Here is a 21,438-nt window from a genome sequence, read left to right on the forward strand (position 1 = left end):
TTTATAATAGATATTCCTCTGTAGACATTTGACCCTCTAAACTTAACATACCGGTAACTTCTCTTTCTAACTCATGGGGAGCATATTCATTGAGAGCATATTTGAGCTTACTGTAGTCATTTTTATGCCTCCGCAACGAAGTGGCCGGAGGCATTATGTTTTCGGGTCGTCCGTCCGTCCGTCCGTCCGTCCGTCCGTACGTCCGTACGTCCGTCCGTCCCGTTTTGTTTTTGTCGATATCTCAAGAACCGTGTGGTGGTTTTACATCAAACTTGGTATGAGGGTATATCCTTGGGGGATAATACTTTGTGTGGATTTTAGGGTCACAGGGTCAAAGGTCAAAGGTCACAGGTTATTTTGTGAAAAAAAAAATTGAAATTTCATGTTTTTCTCCATATCTCGCAAATGGTTCAAGGTATCTTCATGGAACTTAGTATATATGCTTGTACCGATGGGCAGTGATTATCTAGGGAAGTTGGGGGTCATGGGTCAAAGGTCAGGGGTCAAAGGTCAAGGTCAACTCCTCAAAATATCACTACTTTCCTTATATTTATGCAATGAATGAAGGTTTTTTGTTTTTTTTAATTTGATGTATACATGTATTACCCAATATATATTCTGTGGGAAGTTTCTTGCCAAAAGGTCAAAGGTCAAAAGGTCAAAGGTCAAGTGAAAGTGCTGAATTGCACTTTTTCCTCCATATCTCAAAAGTAACTCACTTATAGGTATCATCATGAAACTTACATATTTATGCATGTTCAACCTAACAGTGATTCTCTTTGGAACTGTGAGGTCAAAGGTCAAAGGCCAGGTTTAGATAATGCTATTTTCCCATTTGATACTGAAATTATACTTTTTCTCAATACCTTGAAAACTTACTCAATGCATAAACTTATAAAAGGGTCAAAAGTCAAGTAAAAATCATCAGTTCCCCAAATACCTGCACTCTGACATTTTAATCATTCATCCAATTGAACCTAGTTCTAGGAAAGTGAACATTCAGCACATTTGTGTCAAACCTGTCATTTTAATATTTTGCCAATTGTTTGAAACTGTCATCACACATTGTCAAGACATTGTACTATAGACCTATTAGGAGAACCATGCATTATGGCGGAGGCATATCAGTCGCCGTAGCGATATATCTAGTTTTTTTTAATACTTCAGATTATAAGATGAGAATGACTTCAAAAATAGTCTGTGCCTTGTTTGAATATTGGTTATGATTGGAATGAATACCCAGGGGTACTTGCAGACAAGCAAGGTGTAAGATGTGCAATGTGTTCCTGCTAGTTCAGACTAAAAAAGGCCACAAGCAATACGCCGGTTGAGATGAAGTTCCATTTTTCTTTTCTTGTCGGGCCATTCAGTTACACTATCACTTCCTCAGACGTCAGAGTAATGCTTCCAATACAAGGCACAATGCAGAGTTTGCTGTTTTTGTGTTTATGTAGAGAGAAACAACAGAACATGATACCAGCGATTTTTTATCAGATTTGGCTACCAGGGTTTTAATCTTCAGGTAAAGAGAAAAAATACAAGGTGAAATTTAAATCATGTATTGTTGATTATCTTACCTATATCTATGAGAGCCAGAATTTTGCAAGTTTCTGGCAAAATTTCTGCTAGATTAAAAGAAAAAAAGAGAGATATTGGATGATGGGTATGTTTTGTATGATCTGTCTCCAATTCCAGTTCAGTTTTATGGTGTAATTTTATTAGCTGTGTGGTATCTTGTTCCTCATCATACCTCGAAAGCTGAAAGAAGCATCTTCTTGCATGGCTTTAAACCATTTTGTGTCCTTACAAATCTATTTTAGTTTTCCATCCTTAACATGCACTTGTAAAAGATGTGGACGAATGCTTCTCAGTATTACACTAATGCAGCTGTGTCAGATGTGTTGTTGTTGTTTTTTGTGCTGATCTCATTTTGAACAATGTGGCATGGCTGTTTGTCTGCCCTGCAGTAGCCTTCATAAGAGGGAATTTCCTAGTCTTAGGAAGATAGAAATGACATTCTCCTACTGTACGATTCAGGGCAAAATGGTGGTCAATACAAAAGAAAGAAAGGAGAGAAAGAAAACAGAAAAGGTGGTCGGAGGCATTATGTTTTCGGGTCGTCCGTCCGTCCGTCCGTCGGTACGTCCGTCCGTCCCATTTTGTTTTTGTCAATATCTCTAGAACCGTGTGGTGGTTTTACATCAAACTTGGTATGAGGGTATATCCTGGGGGGATAATACTTTGTTTGGATTTTAGGGTCACGGGGTCAAAGGTCACAGGTTATTTTGTGAAAAAAAAGGTTGAAAATTCATGTTTTTCTCCATATCTCGCAAATGGTCCAAGGTATCTTCATGGAACGTAGTATATATGCTTGTTCCAATGGGCAGTGATTATCGAGGGAAGTTGGGGGTCATGGTTCAAAGGTCAGGGGTCAAAGGTCAAGGTCAACTCTTCAAAATATCACTACTTTCCTTATATTTATGCAATGCCTGAAGGTTTTTTTTTTTTTTTAAACTTGATGTATACAGGTATTACCCAATATATATTCTGTGGGAAGTTTCTTGCCAAAAGGTCAAAGGTCAAAAGGTCAAAGGTCAAGTGAAAGTGCTGAATTGCACTTTTTCCTCCATATCTCAAAAGTAATTCAAGGTATCATCATGAAACTTACATATTTATGCATGTTCAACCTAACAGTGATTCTCTTTGGAACTGTGAGGTCAAAGGTCAAAGGCCAGGTTTAGGTAATGCTTTTTTCCCATTTGATACTGAAATTATGCTTTTTCTCAATACCTTGAAAATTACTCAATGCATAAACGTATAAAAAGGTCAAAAGTCAAGTAAAAATCATTAGTTCCCCAAATACCTGCACTCTTACATTTTAATCATTCATCCAATTGAACCTAGTTCTAGGAAAGTGAACATTCAGCACATTTGTGTCAAACCTGTCATTTTAATATTTTGCCAATTGTGTGAAACTGTCATCACACATTGTCAAGACATTGTACTATAGACCTATTAGGAGAACCATGCATTATGGCGGAGGCATATCAGTCGCCGTAGCGATATATCTAGTTTTTTAATGTTCATGTTTAATTCTCTTTGGTTGTGGACACTGGATTATGTAGTTAAAACCATTTTGCTTTAGTGATGTAGGGTTTGAGTTGTTTTGCTGGACATTTATTTAAGGTACCCCTGATTAATAGGCAGATTAGTTGAAACAGGGATTTGGAGAAGGGATATGGCCTCATGTTGTTGTATGATTGCATTTAGTGGATTGTTTGCCAGGGACATGGAGGGTCTAGTAGCTAGTGCTTGTTTTAGGGGATGCCAGAAATCTAGTGAATTTCCTTCTCAGGCTTGCCAAGGATCATCATTTAGCATTGGAAGTAATGCACATTTAATGTTCTATCTGCCAAAGTCGTCTGTGAAATTTTAAGATTGCTGTGTGCGAGGAGGGTTCTATTTGCTTTGGTGAAAAGAAAAAAAAAAATCAGAAAATGTCCAGCTTCTGCAGGACCATGTTTCATATGTTGGTTTCAATTTGATCAAGTTTGATATGACTGTGTTCACAGAGAAGAAATTTGGTACCAGACACTGCGGATATGATACACTGTATATGCGCTGTCAATACATTTGTTTGAAACTTTTTTTTTTTTTAGTAACAGTTTCAAATTTCAGTTTCCAATTCCATGTAATTTTGCTCTATTCATTTTCTAAGGGGAAGGGGTTCCAGCAGCTTTTCCATATTTTCATTTTGTTATTTTTTTAAAGGTAATTCAAACAATGGAGTCACTAAACCAGAAAAAAAAACCTTTATTCACATCTCAGTTAGTTGTCATTTATCTCTTCTGCTCTGATCTAATTTCATTTTCTTTTTTTAATACAAAGGTGGTTTGCTTGATATAATTAGTTGTGGTGATTGATATTGAGCAGTGTTGCAGGGTTTACAAGTATTATGTATTTCATAGTTGATAGAGAAGAATCAAGATAGAGACACATCAAAAATTGCCATTTTAGTAATGCTCAGAGGTGAAAAGTGCCGGTTGTGTTGTTTCCCGCTCCCACTCGTGCTAGATCAAAAACTGCATGAAATTAATTTAAATGGTTCTCAATGCTTTCCGTTCCATGCTGTTTGACAATGAAACCCTTACCATTTAAGTAAGTGTATGAACTTTGAAGTAAGAAAAAAAAATGAAGATATTATGTTTCTTATGCATGTCTTTATAGTACTGAAAGAAATAATAAGTCAAAATGTCTGTGATACTCTCAAGTCCCGCCTGGCCTTTATATTATTAATTATTATTGTACAGAAATTGTAAATATAAATCTTGTATGCCCAGGCAGGGACTTGGCAGCATTGGTTTGTATTGTACAAATGATTTTATGTCACCCATGTGTAATCATCCTGGTGCAATGCACTTGTATGCATTGTGAGAATAAAATTTGATATCCCAGTACGAGATTATGGTCATCATTGTATTATATCTTTTTTGGAACAGACTGAACATGTATGCTTTCTTTTTCTTTTTTTTGTAAAATAAATTTGATTGTCCCTATTGCAGGATATTTCAAGGTGTTAGTGGCAAAATGTCACATTGTAAATTTTGCAAATAATAATAATAATGATAATGAAATTGTTTATATAGTGCATAAAACAAATGAATGTTCCCTATGCGCTTTACAATCTCATCACAAAACATGCCATAATTAACAATTTACTTTCAATACACATACACATGTACAAAGGAAAAATATTAATTTCTGTTTACTGATGACATTAACAAACATACAAACAAACAAACTGGTCAGGATATTGCACAAAACACCGAGTTTATAATCATGTTCAGTTTGTAAGAACATGTATAATGAATAGAGAAATGTTTGCATGATACTGCAGATTATAATTCACATTACTAATAATGAAGATTACACTTTAAAATGCACATTTCTTTTTTTTTTTTTTTTTTTTTACAAACAATGAACATAGTCATATCATGTCTTGTCATGAAAAATATCCCCAATTATTATTGATTGGGTTGGTGTGTATACATAGTCATGTACCCAAATATATTGAAAGTGCATTCTAGAGCTAGAGAGAGAGAGAGAGAGTAGCACAAGAAATCAAACCAAACTTTACGAATTCCAACCTTTTGAATGATTAGTCCGACTTTCCTAAAACCTTTAATCAAATGTTTCACTACTCTTTCTGCATCAGGTTACTGAATCCACACTTGATTATGTGTGGAAGAATTTACACTTTTAGAGAAAATAAATCCGAGGTATGTGGAGGCAAATCAGTAAACAATGTGAATACCTGATGTTGCTGCTATATACTCCAGATTACAAAGTGCACATATTTGTGTGTGTCGGAATAACGTGTCAATCATAAATAGCCATAGCCTGCGTAGTGTGATATTATAGTCCTTAAAGATGACCAAAATGTAAGATCAAACCAGCCCATATTATGAGGTTCCAGGTCTAGTGAGCCCACGCTGCCTCAAATATTTGCGAGCTGCAGCTTCAAGATCTTTGCAAATACCACGCGTTTACGATTCGGTGGATTTTCGCCCTACGTCCATATTCTTTTAAAATGAGTAGATGTAAACCTTGCGAGCACTTCAAGGGATAGCAATTTATTTTAAAGACGCAGGTGTTTAAGGGATTCGGATTTCATGAGTGATTTGTCATTCACTTCATTCAGTATTGCATGACGGATATAGGTCAATAAGCACGATTTTGTATGAACAGATACTTTGTAATATGGTCGATCATACAGACAGATACACACACACACACACACACACACACACACACACACACACATACACAACGTGCGCACTATTTTTTGCAATAATCTTTATGTATCAACATGCAAACAATACAATTATAATATCATAAGCTGATATTGCTGTACAAAGTAACGGAATAGTCACACACTTTTTACCCACATAACAAAAGTGCTTAATATGTCTTCCCTACATGTTTAATATACTCATCTTCAAAGAAATAAGAAAATGGATCTCTCGTGTCACTCGAACTTGGGGATTAGTATAGCCGAGAGAAAGGAGTGGGAGTGAACTCTTTGTGTGATAGGCCTTCATGTTAGCCAAGCGTAAATATTTGAGGTCTGCAGGAAGATGGATTGGTTATTAGTTAATTTCATTCTTGTGGCCTTTGAGAATAACTGGGGAGTGGACTATATACCTGGCAAAATCATATTTCGGAGAAAGAGCTACAGCAGAGTGACTCTATAATGACCGATATGCGTTGAGAAACAGGACAACGATGATCGTATATTCTTGACATCGTCACACAGAACGATTTATCATTTAACATTGTTTTTTTACGGTAAGTATTTTCTAATTTGTTTTTCTTCTTTGATCCAAGATGATTATCTGTTTTATTATTTACACAGAGCATCATAGCGAACTTTGGGTCATTGCAAGACCAATAAGGAGATGACTCGTCCTGTAATTTTCACCTGAAGAAAAAAAAAATCCATCCATGATGACTGGCAATATGGAACGTTTTGATTTCGAATTTAGTAGATACGTGTATTGATAACAGATTCATTACAAGAAGTTGTAAGTTCGATGTATTGATTGGCCCACATTCCTATAAGCTTGTCTTTTACGTGGGTCCCTCTTTCCCAACTCAGTCCACAATTACTTTGAACAATTAGTTCCATATTAGTATACATGCACATTCGTTGTTGTAATACATTGTACCTTTTGTATTTTTTGAATCTGTATCGATAACAAACATGTGTTATTGGAAATGAAATTTCATTTGAATCGAATTGGAAGAAGTAAAAGTATAGGTGTTGATAGCGATGACTATATATTAATTAGATCTACCATGTTTCTAAATACATTATATTTCATCTACATTCACACACGAACACGTACACACACACACACACACACACACACACACATATATATATATATATATATATATATATATATATATATATATGTGTGTGTGTGTGTGTGTGTGTGTGTACGTGTTCGTGTGTGAATGTAGATGAAATATAATGTATTTAGAAACATGGTAGATCTAATTAAATATAAATGTATATAAGATATATATATAATAGAGAGAAATATAGAGATATATGATATAATTACATAGATGTAGACATATATACATAGGTGGGAAAATTTGTAATGAAATTCCCAGTAGTTTCCCCCATTATTATAGATAGTTCCTTGTTATGTTTTTTCCTGCTATTATCTTAGCAGAAGTTTACCACTGGTATAGAAGTAGCCACACAAGAAACAAGGAGCAAGGAGCAGTGTACGAGGGTGACCATGCGTTTGCGGATCGGAAGACGTCTGGGGAAGCAGGTGACGCAGCATGCGACCGCCTCCATAATTATTATTTTTACGAGTTAGGATGAAAAGATTAACTTAAAAGATGAATAATGGCAGCGGCGATGATTTACGCATTTAGTTTGCTGAATCAAAGTTAGCATATTCTCATGTTCCATATACATCATGAATAACATACACCTTATATTCATCTGTCTTTAGTTGATTTTGATATAATTATGATGTAAATAATTGACAGCATACATGTTGTACTGATTTATTAGAGTGCACGGATGTATATTGAGATTATGTGTTTGTCTATAGGTCCTGTATGTATACATGTATGTATTATACATGTTTTATAAAGTATACAGATTTAATTATGATAAACTTTCACTAATTTTTAAAGGATCGAAAATTGCAACCTAATTAGTATTAGGAGCAAAATTATAACATGACTGGATGTACTGGCTTATGATTACGCAAAGACGGTAGCTGAACCAGATGATTTTCATTTTCATGTTCCGTACCTATGAGGGACGGGGTATGTCTTGATAATTGTATGCACTGATGTTTAGCATTAGAAAATCTCATGACACCTGTAAGTTACATTTGTTATTGTTGTTGTCTGTGTACTAGTATTAGATTTCTCTTCTTTGCTTTTTTCAGGTGGTTGTCTGCATGACGGTGCTATGTGTTGCTTACTACTTTCTTTCAAGCCGGCTCTCCGAAGCAGGTGTGTTGGGACAATGTTTATGTCCGTCACATAATGTCAAAACGTTGTTGGCTAGGGTCTATTCTTGAATCTATAGGCCTATGCAAAATAATTCACGAATTTTTCAGTTGTATACGCACACACCTACACAGACATATCTAAGTGCATGCACGCATTTTATATCAAATATATATATATATATATATATATATATATATATATATATATATATAATATAATAAATATATAATATATATTATATATTATCTGTTATATATATATCATATATATATATATATATATATATGCACGCACGTAGTGTGTCTTTGTGTATGATTGTGTATATTGATTCAAAGTTTATACACAAGATACTTTTTAAAACGACTGCAAGTGATAATGATTATATGGAATAAACCTCTTTCGATTCTTACACATTATCATCAGAGTATTCATGTGATTTCTATCTTACAAAATCTTATACTCAATGCATTGCATCTGCTATAATCATTATTATCATACCCCTACTGGCATTATTTTGAGTGTCTATAGGAATCGAGTAATATTCTTTTCTTTAAATTTCTTTTTTTTTTTCATAAAGAGGGTGGGGACTATTCTTTTCATTCATTCCGGGAGCAGGTTACTTCAAGTTTATGGAGTGGATAAATCAATATTCGTTGCAATTTTGGTCTAGCAAGTCCATTTCGATTATCCTTTTGATTTTCATGGCGGTCAGAGACAAGAATAAAAATCAACTGATAAGGGGGTGGGTTATGTTTTCCCTCTGAAAACAGGTGAAAAGCAATATAACTGATCTCAGTTGATTTCATTGTCACCGTCGTTTAGCATCATTTTCGTTTTTTCTGCAGGATTAAAATGGAATAAAGGTTTTGCGATGGTGAGACGACCCGTATCTCACTCTGTTAGATCGTCAAACGCTAAATCCTTGCTATCTGAGAAAGATTCACAACTTTCGTTGCTCCGAAATAGCTCAAAACGCGAACCATCTGTTGCCTCAGAGGTAAGGAAGCCTGACAACGAACATGTTGTCATTTTAACAACAACCAACTACGCGTACATAGACATGACCTGTAACTGGCTGGAAAGTTTGAAACGCTGTGGACTCAACGACCGTGTGATCATCGTCGCCGAAGACGAGCCCACCTTTCGTCTCCTTCGGAATCGATCGGATCCGAACCTACAAGTCTGGCTCCCATTCGGAGACAGAGCCGAACTGTCGAACGACACGGAATTCCTGCACTTTGGTTCCGACAAATACATCCGGCTCGTCAACCGAAGACCGACTTACATCTTGTACTTTTTAGACCGGAAAATGGATGTGCTCTTTACGGATGTCGATACGGTATGGCTGAAGAATCCCATGCCGTTCTTGAGGAACGACTTCGACCTACAATTAGAAATGGACCAACACGACGACGGGAAAGACTACAGAGATATTCGCTGCGCCGGGTTCGTCTTCTACCGGGCAACCGAAGCGACCCGGGGATTCGTCCGGCGATGGATTGAGCGCGTCAAGCTGCAACCCAAAGTTCCGGACCAAATCCTTCTTAACGACGTACTAAAAGATTCGGTTTCCAATGAGTCTCTTAACATCAGCATCCTTGACCCGGTCTACTTTCCAAATGGGAACGAGTTCTTTAACCAAGCATGGCGAAATGCTCACCCTGACATTGATCCAGTGGTCTTGCATAGTAACTGGATAGAAGGTTACGACGTGAAAATCCAGAGATTCAAAGAATACGGTCTCTGGTATCTATAGACTATGCGTGACAGTCTTTCCTTCTACTTGTTCATCTGAACTTAATACAATGAAAACAATTTTGGAGGGGATAGTCGTGTTTAGGAAGAAACCAGACCATTGAAAGTTTGAAGATTGGCAAAGGAAAGAAATGTTAGCATATAATGTCAATAATGACAACAAGGTGTTAAATTATGTTTGTTCCAAGTAGCCATTCAGGTGTTGTGACCCTGGCGATTTTAGGTCTATATGCAGTGCAAAGGGTTTAACCCTCCTTTTATAATGACCGCGGTAAACATTCTGGCTTTGCGTTTGCGAGGATGATGGACCTTATTATGGCCTTGAAGATAACGTTAGAGCGTAATGTCCTTGATTAATTTGATTTTAGTGATTTAGCATAATGTATCGAAATAAATATTATTGGAAAATTGAGCAAAGAAAATGGGATTCCATCGGGATTCGAACCCGAGACCTCCGGAGCTAGCCCGGTGCTCTACCGACTGAGCTATAGAAAGCCCTAGTTCAGTGTTCGTCCCAGAAACCCTAAAATATTCTCAATGCTCGGATGGTCAGACGCTATAGCAGTGCGCTTTGTGTGTGACACACACACACGCACTTATAAACCTGGCATAAATCCGAAGGATAATTCAACTTGGGGATAAATACGAGGGATCACCGAAGTGATGCAGCTTTTTGAGTATGTAACAAACGTTGACAGAGGAAAACTGACCAGAAATGAATATAATTCATTATTGGAAAATTGAGCAAAGAAAATGGGATTCAATCGGGATTCGAACCCGAGACCTCCGGAGCTAGCCCGGTGCTCTACTGACTGAGCTATAGAAGGCCCTAGTTCAGTGTTCGTCCCAGAAACCCTAAATTCTCAATGCTCGGATGGTCAGAAGCTTTAGCAGTGCGCTTTGTGTGTGACATACACGCACGCACTTAAACCTTGCATAAACCCCGAAGGATAATTCAACTTGGGGATAAATACGAGGGATCACCGAAGTGATGCAGCTTTTTGAGTATGTAACAAACGTAAACAGAGGAAAACTGACCAGAAATGAATATATATATATATATATATATATATATATATATATATATATTGTCACAAATGTACACACTAGTAGTTATGTACAGTGCACTCCCGTTACAACGAACACGGTTATAACGAAATTTCGTTATAACGAAGTAAATATTCTGGTCCCGAATTTATCACCATTAAAGTCTATGGTGCAAAATTCGCTTATAACGAACACGGTTATAGCGAAATTTCCGTTATAACGAAGTCTTCTCCGAGCGCTACAGACAAAGGAAAAAAAAGAAATGTGCTCCGTTATAACGAAATGCGAATTGCTTTCGAAAATACGTAGCGGAACAAGCATTTTATAGCGTCTCTGCATCATCGCGTCGCTTGTCCGGAAGAAGGGAACGAGCACCGAATTTCATCAAAATATTCAATTTTTTAATTTTAACAGAAAATGATAGGGAATGTAAAGAAGTTTTATGAGATGTTACTCAAAATCTCAAAATGAACGTCATTATGACGTAATCAATGAATTGTAGAAGGAAACGAGCTCCCAAAGCCGAAAAGTCTTCCCGGTAAAAGGGAACGAATGCATACGCGCCGTTTTCCCGGTCAACGATAATCGCAGACGTTTCCCTGCAAAACGGCACGAATGCGAGTATTGGCAACAGTTTTAGTCTGCTGTGTTGAGAAAGAACTGGTAAGTTTACCGATAAAAGTTACTCAAGAAGGAATTAAACAATTTGTGTCAGTCGGTCTAGATATCTCTTTCCCAAATTTGCACGAGTCTCTGTAATAAGTAATAAATAATGCCACTTTGATCGCAAGTTTTCTCTACAAAACATAATTTACACGGTATTTCGATCACTGCGAACTACGCTTAGTCCCAAACGCAATATTTTGTGTAGTGCAGTGCAACGTGTTGTGTAAATAATAAACTTTTAAGTTTTATAAAGGATGATGGAAATTGAACAGGTTAACTTCTAATTCTGAACGCGCAATCACAGCTGCTACTTCTGCTAGATTCTAGACTTATAGTACTAGGAATATGCCTGTCCTCAAGATTCACGATTTGATAAAGAAAAGCATTCCAATAGTCGATAGAAATACAAAAGTCAATAGAATACGAAATCCACACACACCCACAGTGCAATATCAATGCTGTGAAACACTGTACATGTACAAAGTGTATGACACGAGAGATTTTTGTCACAATTTTTTTTTAAAAATGTAAAAATTTTTATTTTTTAATTTTACATTTTTGAGTACAAGGTCACAAAACTGTTACCAAACAGAGATTTAGTACTTGTATCATTCAAATATTAGTTTTGATTACAAAAATAGTTTAATAAAATGAGAAATTATTTTAGATGCACATTTCAGCTGTCAAGATGCAAGTTTGGTCCTACAGTTTTTCTATGGGTTGCATGTATGTGGTCAGTATATAGCTTGTTATAACTGAACACATATGTAGTAGGTGTGACGAAATCGAAGTCTGATTTTGATTAGCCTAACTTTAAGACTCACTTCTAGTCGTAAGCCTAAGTCTTAGTTATATCCGCCGGGCCCTGTACGAATTTGTGAATCACTTGGATTTCGACTTCTTGTGGTAATCAGTCACCTGTCAACAAATAACGGCGAATATATCTCCGTAGCCGAACAAAACATTGGACTGGTCGGCCACTGATCAAAATGTCCGTTTGGCATTTCTACTCGCCGTACGGGCCCCAGAGTGGATCTGTGACTTAGTCTTAGGCATTACTCTTGGATCTGACATTACTCGCGTAAGTACTGGACGTAAGTGCGCGTACTGTCTGGACTAGTGTGGATTAGGAGTTGCAGTTGCTTGCCGTCGATCTATCTGATAGATGTCTAAACTAAAGTGAGTCCTTCATTCTCTGAAGTCTTGCCAAGGTCTAACTTTAGGTTTAAAATCGGTTTACTCTAGAAATAAAAATATTTCAACTGCGCTTACCCAAACTCTGCAGGCGTATTAAACGCACTTAGGCTTAGATCTAATTAAGTTGGATAATCATAAGATCTCGATCAATTTTAGGTCCACAATAATACTCGATGGATAAGAAATACAAAAAAACAAATTAAAGTAAAAAAAATGCTCCAGATCTTTATAATGATTTAGTGACTGTCCAGTCTAGTACTGTTACAGTTTATCTAATAATCTTTAAATGCCGATTTACGCCTTCATTTAATTAGATTAAAATTTCTAGTTGACTGCTCTGACTGAAATGAAAATAGAAATTTAAAACGTGGAAACATTTCTCAGGCTTAATAAGTAGGATTAAATGCAATGAATCGATCGAAGATGGCCCATGGCCATATTTTCACATTCAAGATCTTACAATTCGTTCAGACTACACTTGTATTTGATCGGATTAAAATTCAAATGTGCTCTTCAGCCCTTGTCGTCAACTTCCGGCATTTCAAATGAAAAAAAAATTATCAACGCTTTTGACTCAAATTTAATTTTTAAATTGAAATTTCTAAGTCTATATCAAAGTTTACAGATGAATGTCATTGTCTGGTATGGTAAATTGAGCTTCAAGTTCTTGGGCTCCACAAATATAAAACACTTTCAAAATAGGCTTTGGCTGATAGACCAGACATAGTACCATTAACTTCTGGTGAATTAAATTGACCTTTACTTAGAAGTCTTAAGTAGTTAATGATGAATAATGATTATTAATTGCCTCATATGCCAATGTTGCTCTATATAGGATCACAGTCTTTCTCTAAGGTCCCAGCTATTTTTTAATACTACATTAGATCTAAAGAGTTTTATGAACTATTTTATACATATATTTATATGCAATAATTTTATGTCCATATAAATGATAAAATATTTCATAAAACTCTTTAGATCTATAAATTGATTAATTAAGTATTCAAAGAAAGATGGGGAAAGTAGAGAAAGATTCATATTGATTAAGAGTAAAGATTCCTTTTGTTTTTATTTTGTTAATGATAGATCAATGGACCCAGAAGATCTCATCCTTGTGCAGTGGAAAAGAGATGGCAAAGAAAATACAGTTGCAGTGAAGGACATCATTTGCCCCGATGGACCGCCGCACCCAGGATCCACAATTATCATGGAGTGGAAGACTAGTAAAAAAAAAACTGAAATATGGGAAGGCACAGTCCTCCGTGTTCCAGAGGAAAAGGATGAAGGAGAAGAAGAGGAAAGTATGATGGTGGATTCAGAGAGTTCAGAGGAAGAAGATGATAACATTCCGCTTGCCAGATTTTCTGCACAAGTAAGTTCAATTCAAACATAAAATTAATATATTTTTTTAAAAACCGTGAGTACAGTGGTGAGCAAGTTATGGTAACTGAAGTACACATATCTTATCACAATTGGCTGACAAAATTGGCATACTCACAAAATAGGCATCAAAATGTAATATCTTGTATACAGTAGTTATGATAACTCTTCAAAAATTGGAAGAATGGCATTGGGAGGGATTGATCCATTGCCTCATCACTGTTTTGATTTGTTTTATTCATGTATTTCCATAATTAGCACTTCTACCAACTACATGTAGGCCTACAACTTCTTGGTAGTCTACAGCAGATGCAATTAGCTAATAAATGGCCACTCAAACACTTCATTCTGGGTTTGTGTGTAATTCATGATTTGTGTAATTCGTGATTTAAAGGTACAGGATTCCATCATTATCATGACTTTATTGGAACTTTGCAGTATTGTGAAAGAAATACTGATAGAGAACTGTCATACAAATGATGTAAGCTGGTAATAAGGATATCACTAAATCACTTATAAGAAATAAAGGTTAATTAGAATTTTGTCATGATGTCACATCAAATTCAGAGTAAAGAAAAACAAAAGAAAATCCCTTTTTTTGCAGCTTCTTGATCTGTAAAATACTGGTGGCTGAAAATTCTTTTTAAAGCACTGTTCTAGGATCAGCAGTTATCTGAAGAATTTCTTGTGTATATTTGCAGTCACTTGAAATGGGCTACTACTATTAAAATTCAATAATTATGATTTAAAACATGTTACTACATAAAGTTAAATAATGGAATTTGTTTGTAGATCCAGTTGTGTTTGTGTACTTGATTTCTCATTATGAAATTATGTTGTGTTAGGAAACATCTGCAATTTCCAGTTACATTTTATTGCTCTCTTACTTAGCCCATCAAATGTCAGAAGTAATCTGCCTTAGAATACTAATTTTTTACACTTAAAACTGTGAATGGAAAAAAAGGAATTGACCAGAATTCTTAATCATTAGATTTATTAAGCTCTATTGTCATTTTTATATCTTTTCTAAATTATGTTTTTTCTTTCTACCTCACATGCATAGGTACCTTCATCAACCAGAAATGATGGGAATTCTTCAGAATCAAGTAAAGAAAATGCACTCCAGTCTGAGGTAAATGCTTGTAATTCATGATGTATTAAATGGCAGTCACAATTAACCAACAACGTTTAAATGTGAGTAGCATTTGTAAGATTTGCAAAGCAATGGACTAGAATATTTCAACAACAACAACAAAAAAATACTCATAAAACAACCATTGGATATTCTTTGATATACTATTAAACTATTTATCAGGCCTAATGGTTGAGTGTTTACATTGAATGTTACATTTTAATATCCTCTTAGATACCCCATCGAATGTCAGAAGTAATCTGCCGTATAATGTATCTGTAACACTTACAACAGCAAATGAAGAAAAAAAGTGATTCACAAGATTTCTGAATTATTATATTTGATTAGCTGTATTGTCAATTTTAGATCTTTTTCACATGCATTCTTCCCTGAACAGGCACCGTCATCAACTGCAAATGATCAGAATTCTTCAAAACCAAGTCAAGAAAAGACTCTCCAGTCTAGGGTAAATACTTGTTATTTGTTATAAAGGCAGAAATCCACCTCAATGCCATGATTATCCAAAAATAATGAAATTTAGGTTGCATTTGTGAAATTTACAAGGTTTAGGTACAGTAATAGTAGGTTTTGAGAAATATCCATAGAACAGCTGGTAGACATTGTTCACTGTACTATACTATAAAGCTTTTGTATCAGGCCTACTGCTGGTGTGTTTACATCGAATGTCGAAAGAAATCTACCTTATGTCGTTGATCTTTAACACAAGTTTGCAACACTGAATGAAACAAAAAAAAAAAGGGTTATTCACCAGATTTCTGAATTATTAGTTTTGAGTAGCTTTGTTGTCATTTTGATATCTTTTCTAGATGTATTTCCTTTCCATAATACTTGTAGGCACCTTCATCAGCTGCAAATGATCAGAGTTCTTCAAAACCAAGTCAAGAAAAGACTCTACAGTCTGAGGTAAATGCTTATTATTTATTGTAAAGGCAGGAGATTCACCTCAATGCCATAATCAACCAAAAACATTAAAATGTAAGTTGCAATCGTGAAATTTATAAGGTATAGGTTTTGGTAGATTTGGAATTTAAATATCCATATCCAAATGTTCGCTGTACTATTAAGTCTTTGTACCAAACCTAGTGCTGGAGTGTTTACATCAAATGTCAGAAATAATCACCTTATGATTTTTGATCTTCAACACAAGATTAAGACAGTGAATGACAAAAAAATGTAATTTACCATATTTCCAAATGATTAGTTTTGAGTAGTTTTGTTGTCATTTCGATATAATTTATCAGTTGCCTTCTTTCCATAATAGGCATCGTCATCAACTGCAAATGATCAGGATTCTTCAAAACCAAGTCCAGAAAAGACTCTCCACTCTGAGGTAAATAGTTGTTATTTATGATTTAAAAGCAGGAGATCAAAGTTCCAAATATCCACCTCAATGTCATTAACCAGGAACATTAAAATGTAGGTTCATAAGAGATTGGACTAGATATTTAACAAATATATCTATTAAACAGCCATTAGACATGGTGGCCCGTATTCTCGAAGGAAAACCGTGGTTTAAACCACGATTTATGCAAATTTCATGGTATACCGGAGCGCCACTGCTATAACACACTCTGGCGCGTACATTTAGGTTCAATCATCCCGATGATTAGCGCTCATGTGTTGGCAAAGGACGCAAATTCCACCCTTGTTGCCATGGTTTAGACCACGGTTTATGTAAATTGACGCATAATGAATTTACATAAACCGTGGTCTAAACCATGGCAACAAGCGTGAACTTCGCGCCCTTTGCCAACACATGCGATTATCATCGGGATGATTGGACCTTAGTGTACGCACCAGAGCGTGTTATAGCAGTGGTGCTCCGGTGTACCATGAAATTTGCATAAACCATGGTTTAAACCACGGTTTTCCTTCGAGAATACGGGCCGGTGTGCTAATCTATAGTCTTTGCATCAGGCCTTGTGATTGAGTGTTTAATCAAATGTCAGAAGTACTTTGCCTTGTAACGTTGGTCTTTAGTGAATGAAAAAAATATTCATCTACCAGGGGAGCATATCATGAAACTTGCTCGTCACCGACAGTTGTTATAAGCTACTGAAATCCTTGCATCTGATTGGCTAAGAGCACATTAATAAGTGAAATCACTGACAAAAACACTGGATGAAATGCCCACCAGATTGCTAAATTATTAGATTTGAATAGCTGTATTTTAATTTGATGTCCATGTACATAAATTCTTTTCCATAATAGGCACCTGCATCTACTGAAAATGATGGGAATTCTTTAGATCCAAGTCAAGAAAAGACACTCCAGTCTGAGGTAAATACCGTGTACTTGTAATTTATGATTTAAAGACGAGAGATCTCACTTGCAAATATTTCCAATATACACCTCAATGTCGTAATTAACCAAGATCATTGAAACGTCTGTTACCTTGTGATATTTACAAGGCATCAGGCTAGTAAAGTTTGAAAAATATCCGTGAAACAGCCAGTAGACATTGTTTGCTGTTTTAAAGATTCTTTGTATGAGGCTTAGTGCTGGCATGTTTACATTATATTGGCCTTGAGGTGCCAGAATACTGTTCTGGTCATGTGGTCATATTTTGTCTTGCTTCAGTAACAAAGTCACATTGAAAATTCTACTCTGGCCAAATTTGTGACAAAATGTAAATGCAAAAATATATAAATATGCATAAAACTGTTTTGTTACATAGTCTATCAGACCAGAGATGCACCCCCTAGGCCTACTATAAAAAAGGGAATTGAACAGTCTTGAATCTCACACTGAGTTTCCAAACCCTTTCCTTTCACATTTTCTTTTATTATGTAAGCATCTCCCACCAAATAAGCCAACACAGTAATCTATGGAGGTGATATTTTAGGTGTTCACTTTTTTGAAGCACTAAATGAAAACAAGGAAGCATAATTTTTTTCACAGATTCATTTTACACCCCATTACACATTCTGATAGCATGTAGGACCATGCAGCTCCAATTTCTTAAATGTGGAAAATGTTAAATTATGGCTTTAAAAGTTTTGCTGTACCTGAATAAAGTTTTGAATTCTAAGTTTATGTTTGTGTCAATTGTATACCATTTGATTGATTGACACTCAACTGGTTAACAATCCTTACTATAATATTCATTCATATGTACATATTTTTAATGCAGCCAATACCGGTATGCGGCCTGTCAAGTACTCGTGTTGGTGAGGACATTCCAAGACTCTCTGAGGTAAAGTTTGTTCATTCTGTTCAGGCATTTGACTAAACGTAGGTCATAGGATCTTACAGATATCTGGTTAACATCTGCAATTAAAAGTTTTGGGCAAATCAAAGCTCTTAAGGTAAAGATCGCAAAAGAGTAATAGAAAGCACCAGATTTCTATCTGGTCTGTCCGTGATTTTGCACATTTCATGGATTATCATGCAGATTGATTACCATGGTAACCAAATTCGGGATACTGCCAATAAACTTAGTGGAACCCTTTACAATAAAACATAAACCAATTCATCACATATCATCCTTTCTTTATGACAGACCTTCAAACTTTGAAAATTTTCAGATTGTCCGTGACAAACTGATCACACTCTTATTTGCTCCCCCCCCCCCCCCCCCCCCTGCGTGACACATCATATGCAGTTATTCCTCCTTGATAGGTAAAACTATACTGACTTCCAAACTTAAATGATGTCCCCAGGCTTCAGATCAAAGAGTTCATTATGGCTCATTTGTTTGGCCTCACGTTATGACTTGGGCACACCATGATACGTATGCCCAGCTAAATTGGGTGATAACCAGCCACCTTGCGCATTTGGTGCTCTGTTGCTCTGTATCCAAGAAACCTATGGCCTGTAATCTCATGTGAGACCTGACAACATACAACGGGGCAACCGAAAGCAGACTTGGTTTTGTTCTCCTCCCCCCCCCCAAGCAATCTCTATAGATGGTTACATATGTTACTGTCTCCTGAGCCTGGTGAAGATGAATAAGGCAGGAACCAACTTCACAAGACCCTCTGTTACCTTGAACCAGAGAAAAAAAGGACATCACTGTTTGTCTGGGTATAGAATGTAAGATTACAATATTATGGTAATTTATGCTTGTAATTATAAAAAAAAAATTAGGTGGTTATATCACTTCCCCTCCCCCCCCCCCCCCCTCCACCACACACACATGCATATTGTATCATTAATAAATTTCTCATATGTTTGTTATTTCACAGAATGGGAAAGCAAGAAAAAAGACTGCAGATCCGACCAGGTGGAAGCAACACATGCGCAAAGAGCGAAGGAGCCATGGGCTCCCATACAAGGCCAGAGATGGGAAACAGCACCAAGCACGCTGTGTAGGCCCTCCATGCGGAGCTTCTTGTAAAGTTAAGTGTAGTACTAAGATCTCAGTAGATGTAAGGGAGGAGCTGTTTAACAGCTATTGGGAGTGTGGCTCTTACGAGAGGCAAAGAGATTTTATCTGTCAGCATGTAAAGCCAACAAAGGTTACAGGTGGAAAAAATCCCTCGCAATAAGTACTTCCTTCCTACCACCAATGGGCTGCAAAAAGTATGTCAGAAATTTTTCCTGAGTACCTTTGACATCAAGGCTAAGACGGTGTACTACACCTTAAAAAAGAAAGCTGGTCTTTCCTTCTCCAAAAAAAGACCAAAGGGGCAAACAGTCACCTAAAAACAAGACCCCAGAAGAGGCATTAGATAAAATTCGCTCTCATATCAAGAGTTTCAAGGTCATTGATTCCCATTATTGCAGATCTTCCAGCTCCGGCCAGTATCTTCCTACAGAGCTGAGTATCTCAAAAATGTACAATATGTACAAAGAATCATCAACAAACACACAATCAAGTAAGATCTATCGAAAAGTGTTTAACAACGAGTTTAACCTGGGTTTCTTTGTTCCGAAGAAAGATGAGTGCAAAAGTTGCACAAGGTATGACAATGCCACCCTGGAGGAAAGAGAAGATCTGCAAGAAGAGCACCAGCAGCACTTGCACAACAAGCAGAGGGCGAGAGACGAGAAAGAGCGGGACAAAGCCAGGGCCCAGGCATGTCAAAGTAGTGCTTCATTTACCTTTGATTTGCAACAGGTCCTGAGTTGTCCATCTGCTTTTACATCTGTACTCTACTACAAACGTAAATTATCATCATATAATCTTACGTTCTATAACCAGGCAAACAGTGATGTACTTTGTTTTCTCTGGAGTGAGGTTCAAGGTAACAGAGGGTCTTGTGAAGTTGGTTCCTGCCTTATTCATCTTCTCCAGGCTCTGCCAGACACAGTAACGCATGTAACCCTCTACAGCGATTGCTGTGGGGGGCAAAACAGAAACAAGTTTGTTTCGGCTGCTCTGATGTATGTTGTTCGGACTTCACACATCAAGGTCATTGATCAGAAGTATCTTGAGAGCGGGCATACGCAAATGGAATGCGATTCAGTTCATAGTGCGATAGAGCGTACAAAACGCAAAGTGGCAGTGTATCACCCAAATCAATGGTCCACAGTTGTCACCATGTCCCGCCAAAAGAAGCCCTATGAGGTTAAACAAATGAGCCATGAAGAGTTCTTTGATCTGAAAGGACTGGCCTCTGAAATCCTCCCGAACACACAGAGAGATGTGGAAGGGAACAAAGTGCAGTGGATGAAACTGAAACACTTGAGGTATGAGAAGGCATCTCCCTTGACCATCAAGTTTCGCTACAGCTTTGACGACGACTTCAGTGAACTCAAGGTTTCTGCCTCTTGTCGCAGAATGAAGGTACCCAAACTTGAGATGTTGTACAAGGACATGTTGAAGATCAGCTCAGCAAAGAAGTCAGATCTCATCAACCTCTGTGACACCCTGGTTATTCCTCGTGTATACCATTCCTTTTACAGAGATCTTCCTGCACATGCTGCTGGCTCACAGGTTGAAGACAATGAGAGCTATGTGGAGCATGCTGTAGAATAGCTCTTCATGATCTTCAGTTTGCTGTAGTGCAAGTCTTCAATGGTATTCAGGTTTGCCGGAGAGCAAGTCTTCAATGATATTCACGTTTGATGGAGAGTAAGTCTTCAATGATTTTCAGGTTTGTTAGAGAGCAAGTCTTCAATGATATTCAGGTTTGCTGGAGAGTAAGTCTTCAATGATATTCAGGTTTGCTGGAGAGCAAGTCTTCAGTGATATTGAGGTTTGCTGGAGAGTGAGTTTTCAATGATTTGCATGTTTGCTGTAGTGT

The 21,438-nt window shown here is 36.7% G+C and overlaps 2 protein-coding genes across 2 annotated transcripts; both read left to right on the top strand.

Annotated features, from left to right (window-relative positions):
* Positions 1–7,985: 7,985 nt before the first annotated feature.
* On the top strand, positions 7,986–10,846 carry LOC139710247 (uncharacterized). The gene is made up of 2 exons (XM_071622181.1): positions 7,986–8,049; positions 8,895–10,846. Exons 1-2 carry the CDS (start codon positions 7,995–7,997, stop codon positions 9,803–9,805), a joined length of 966 nt encoding a protein of 321 aa, XP_071478282.1. The 5' UTR covers positions 7,986–7,994; the 3' UTR covers positions 9,806–10,846.
* A 2,899-nt stretch (positions 10,847–13,745) lies between these two features.
* On the top strand, positions 13,746–21,170 carry LOC139709763 (uncharacterized). Its single transcript, XM_071621727.1, has 10 exons — positions 13,746–14,086; positions 15,158–15,226; positions 15,624–15,692; positions 16,082–16,150; positions 16,509–16,577; positions 17,459–17,527; positions 18,381–18,443; positions 19,435–19,692; positions 20,127–20,267; positions 20,487–21,170. The coding sequence occupies exons 1-10, from the start codon at positions 13,805–13,807 to the stop codon at positions 21,168–21,170; spliced, it is 1,773 nt and encodes a 590-aa protein (XP_071477828.1). The 5' UTR covers positions 13,746–13,804.
* Positions 21,171–21,438: the final 268 nt, after the last annotated feature.

This window comes from Diadema antillarum, unplaced genomic scaffold (assembly GCF_040938485.1).
Source record: "Diadema antillarum isolate AM-2024a unplaced genomic scaffold, OU_Dant_1.0 scf00000038, whole genome shotgun sequence".
NCBI classification, from domain to species: domain Eukaryota; kingdom Metazoa; phylum Echinodermata; class Echinoidea; order Diadematoida; family Diadematidae; genus Diadema; species Diadema antillarum.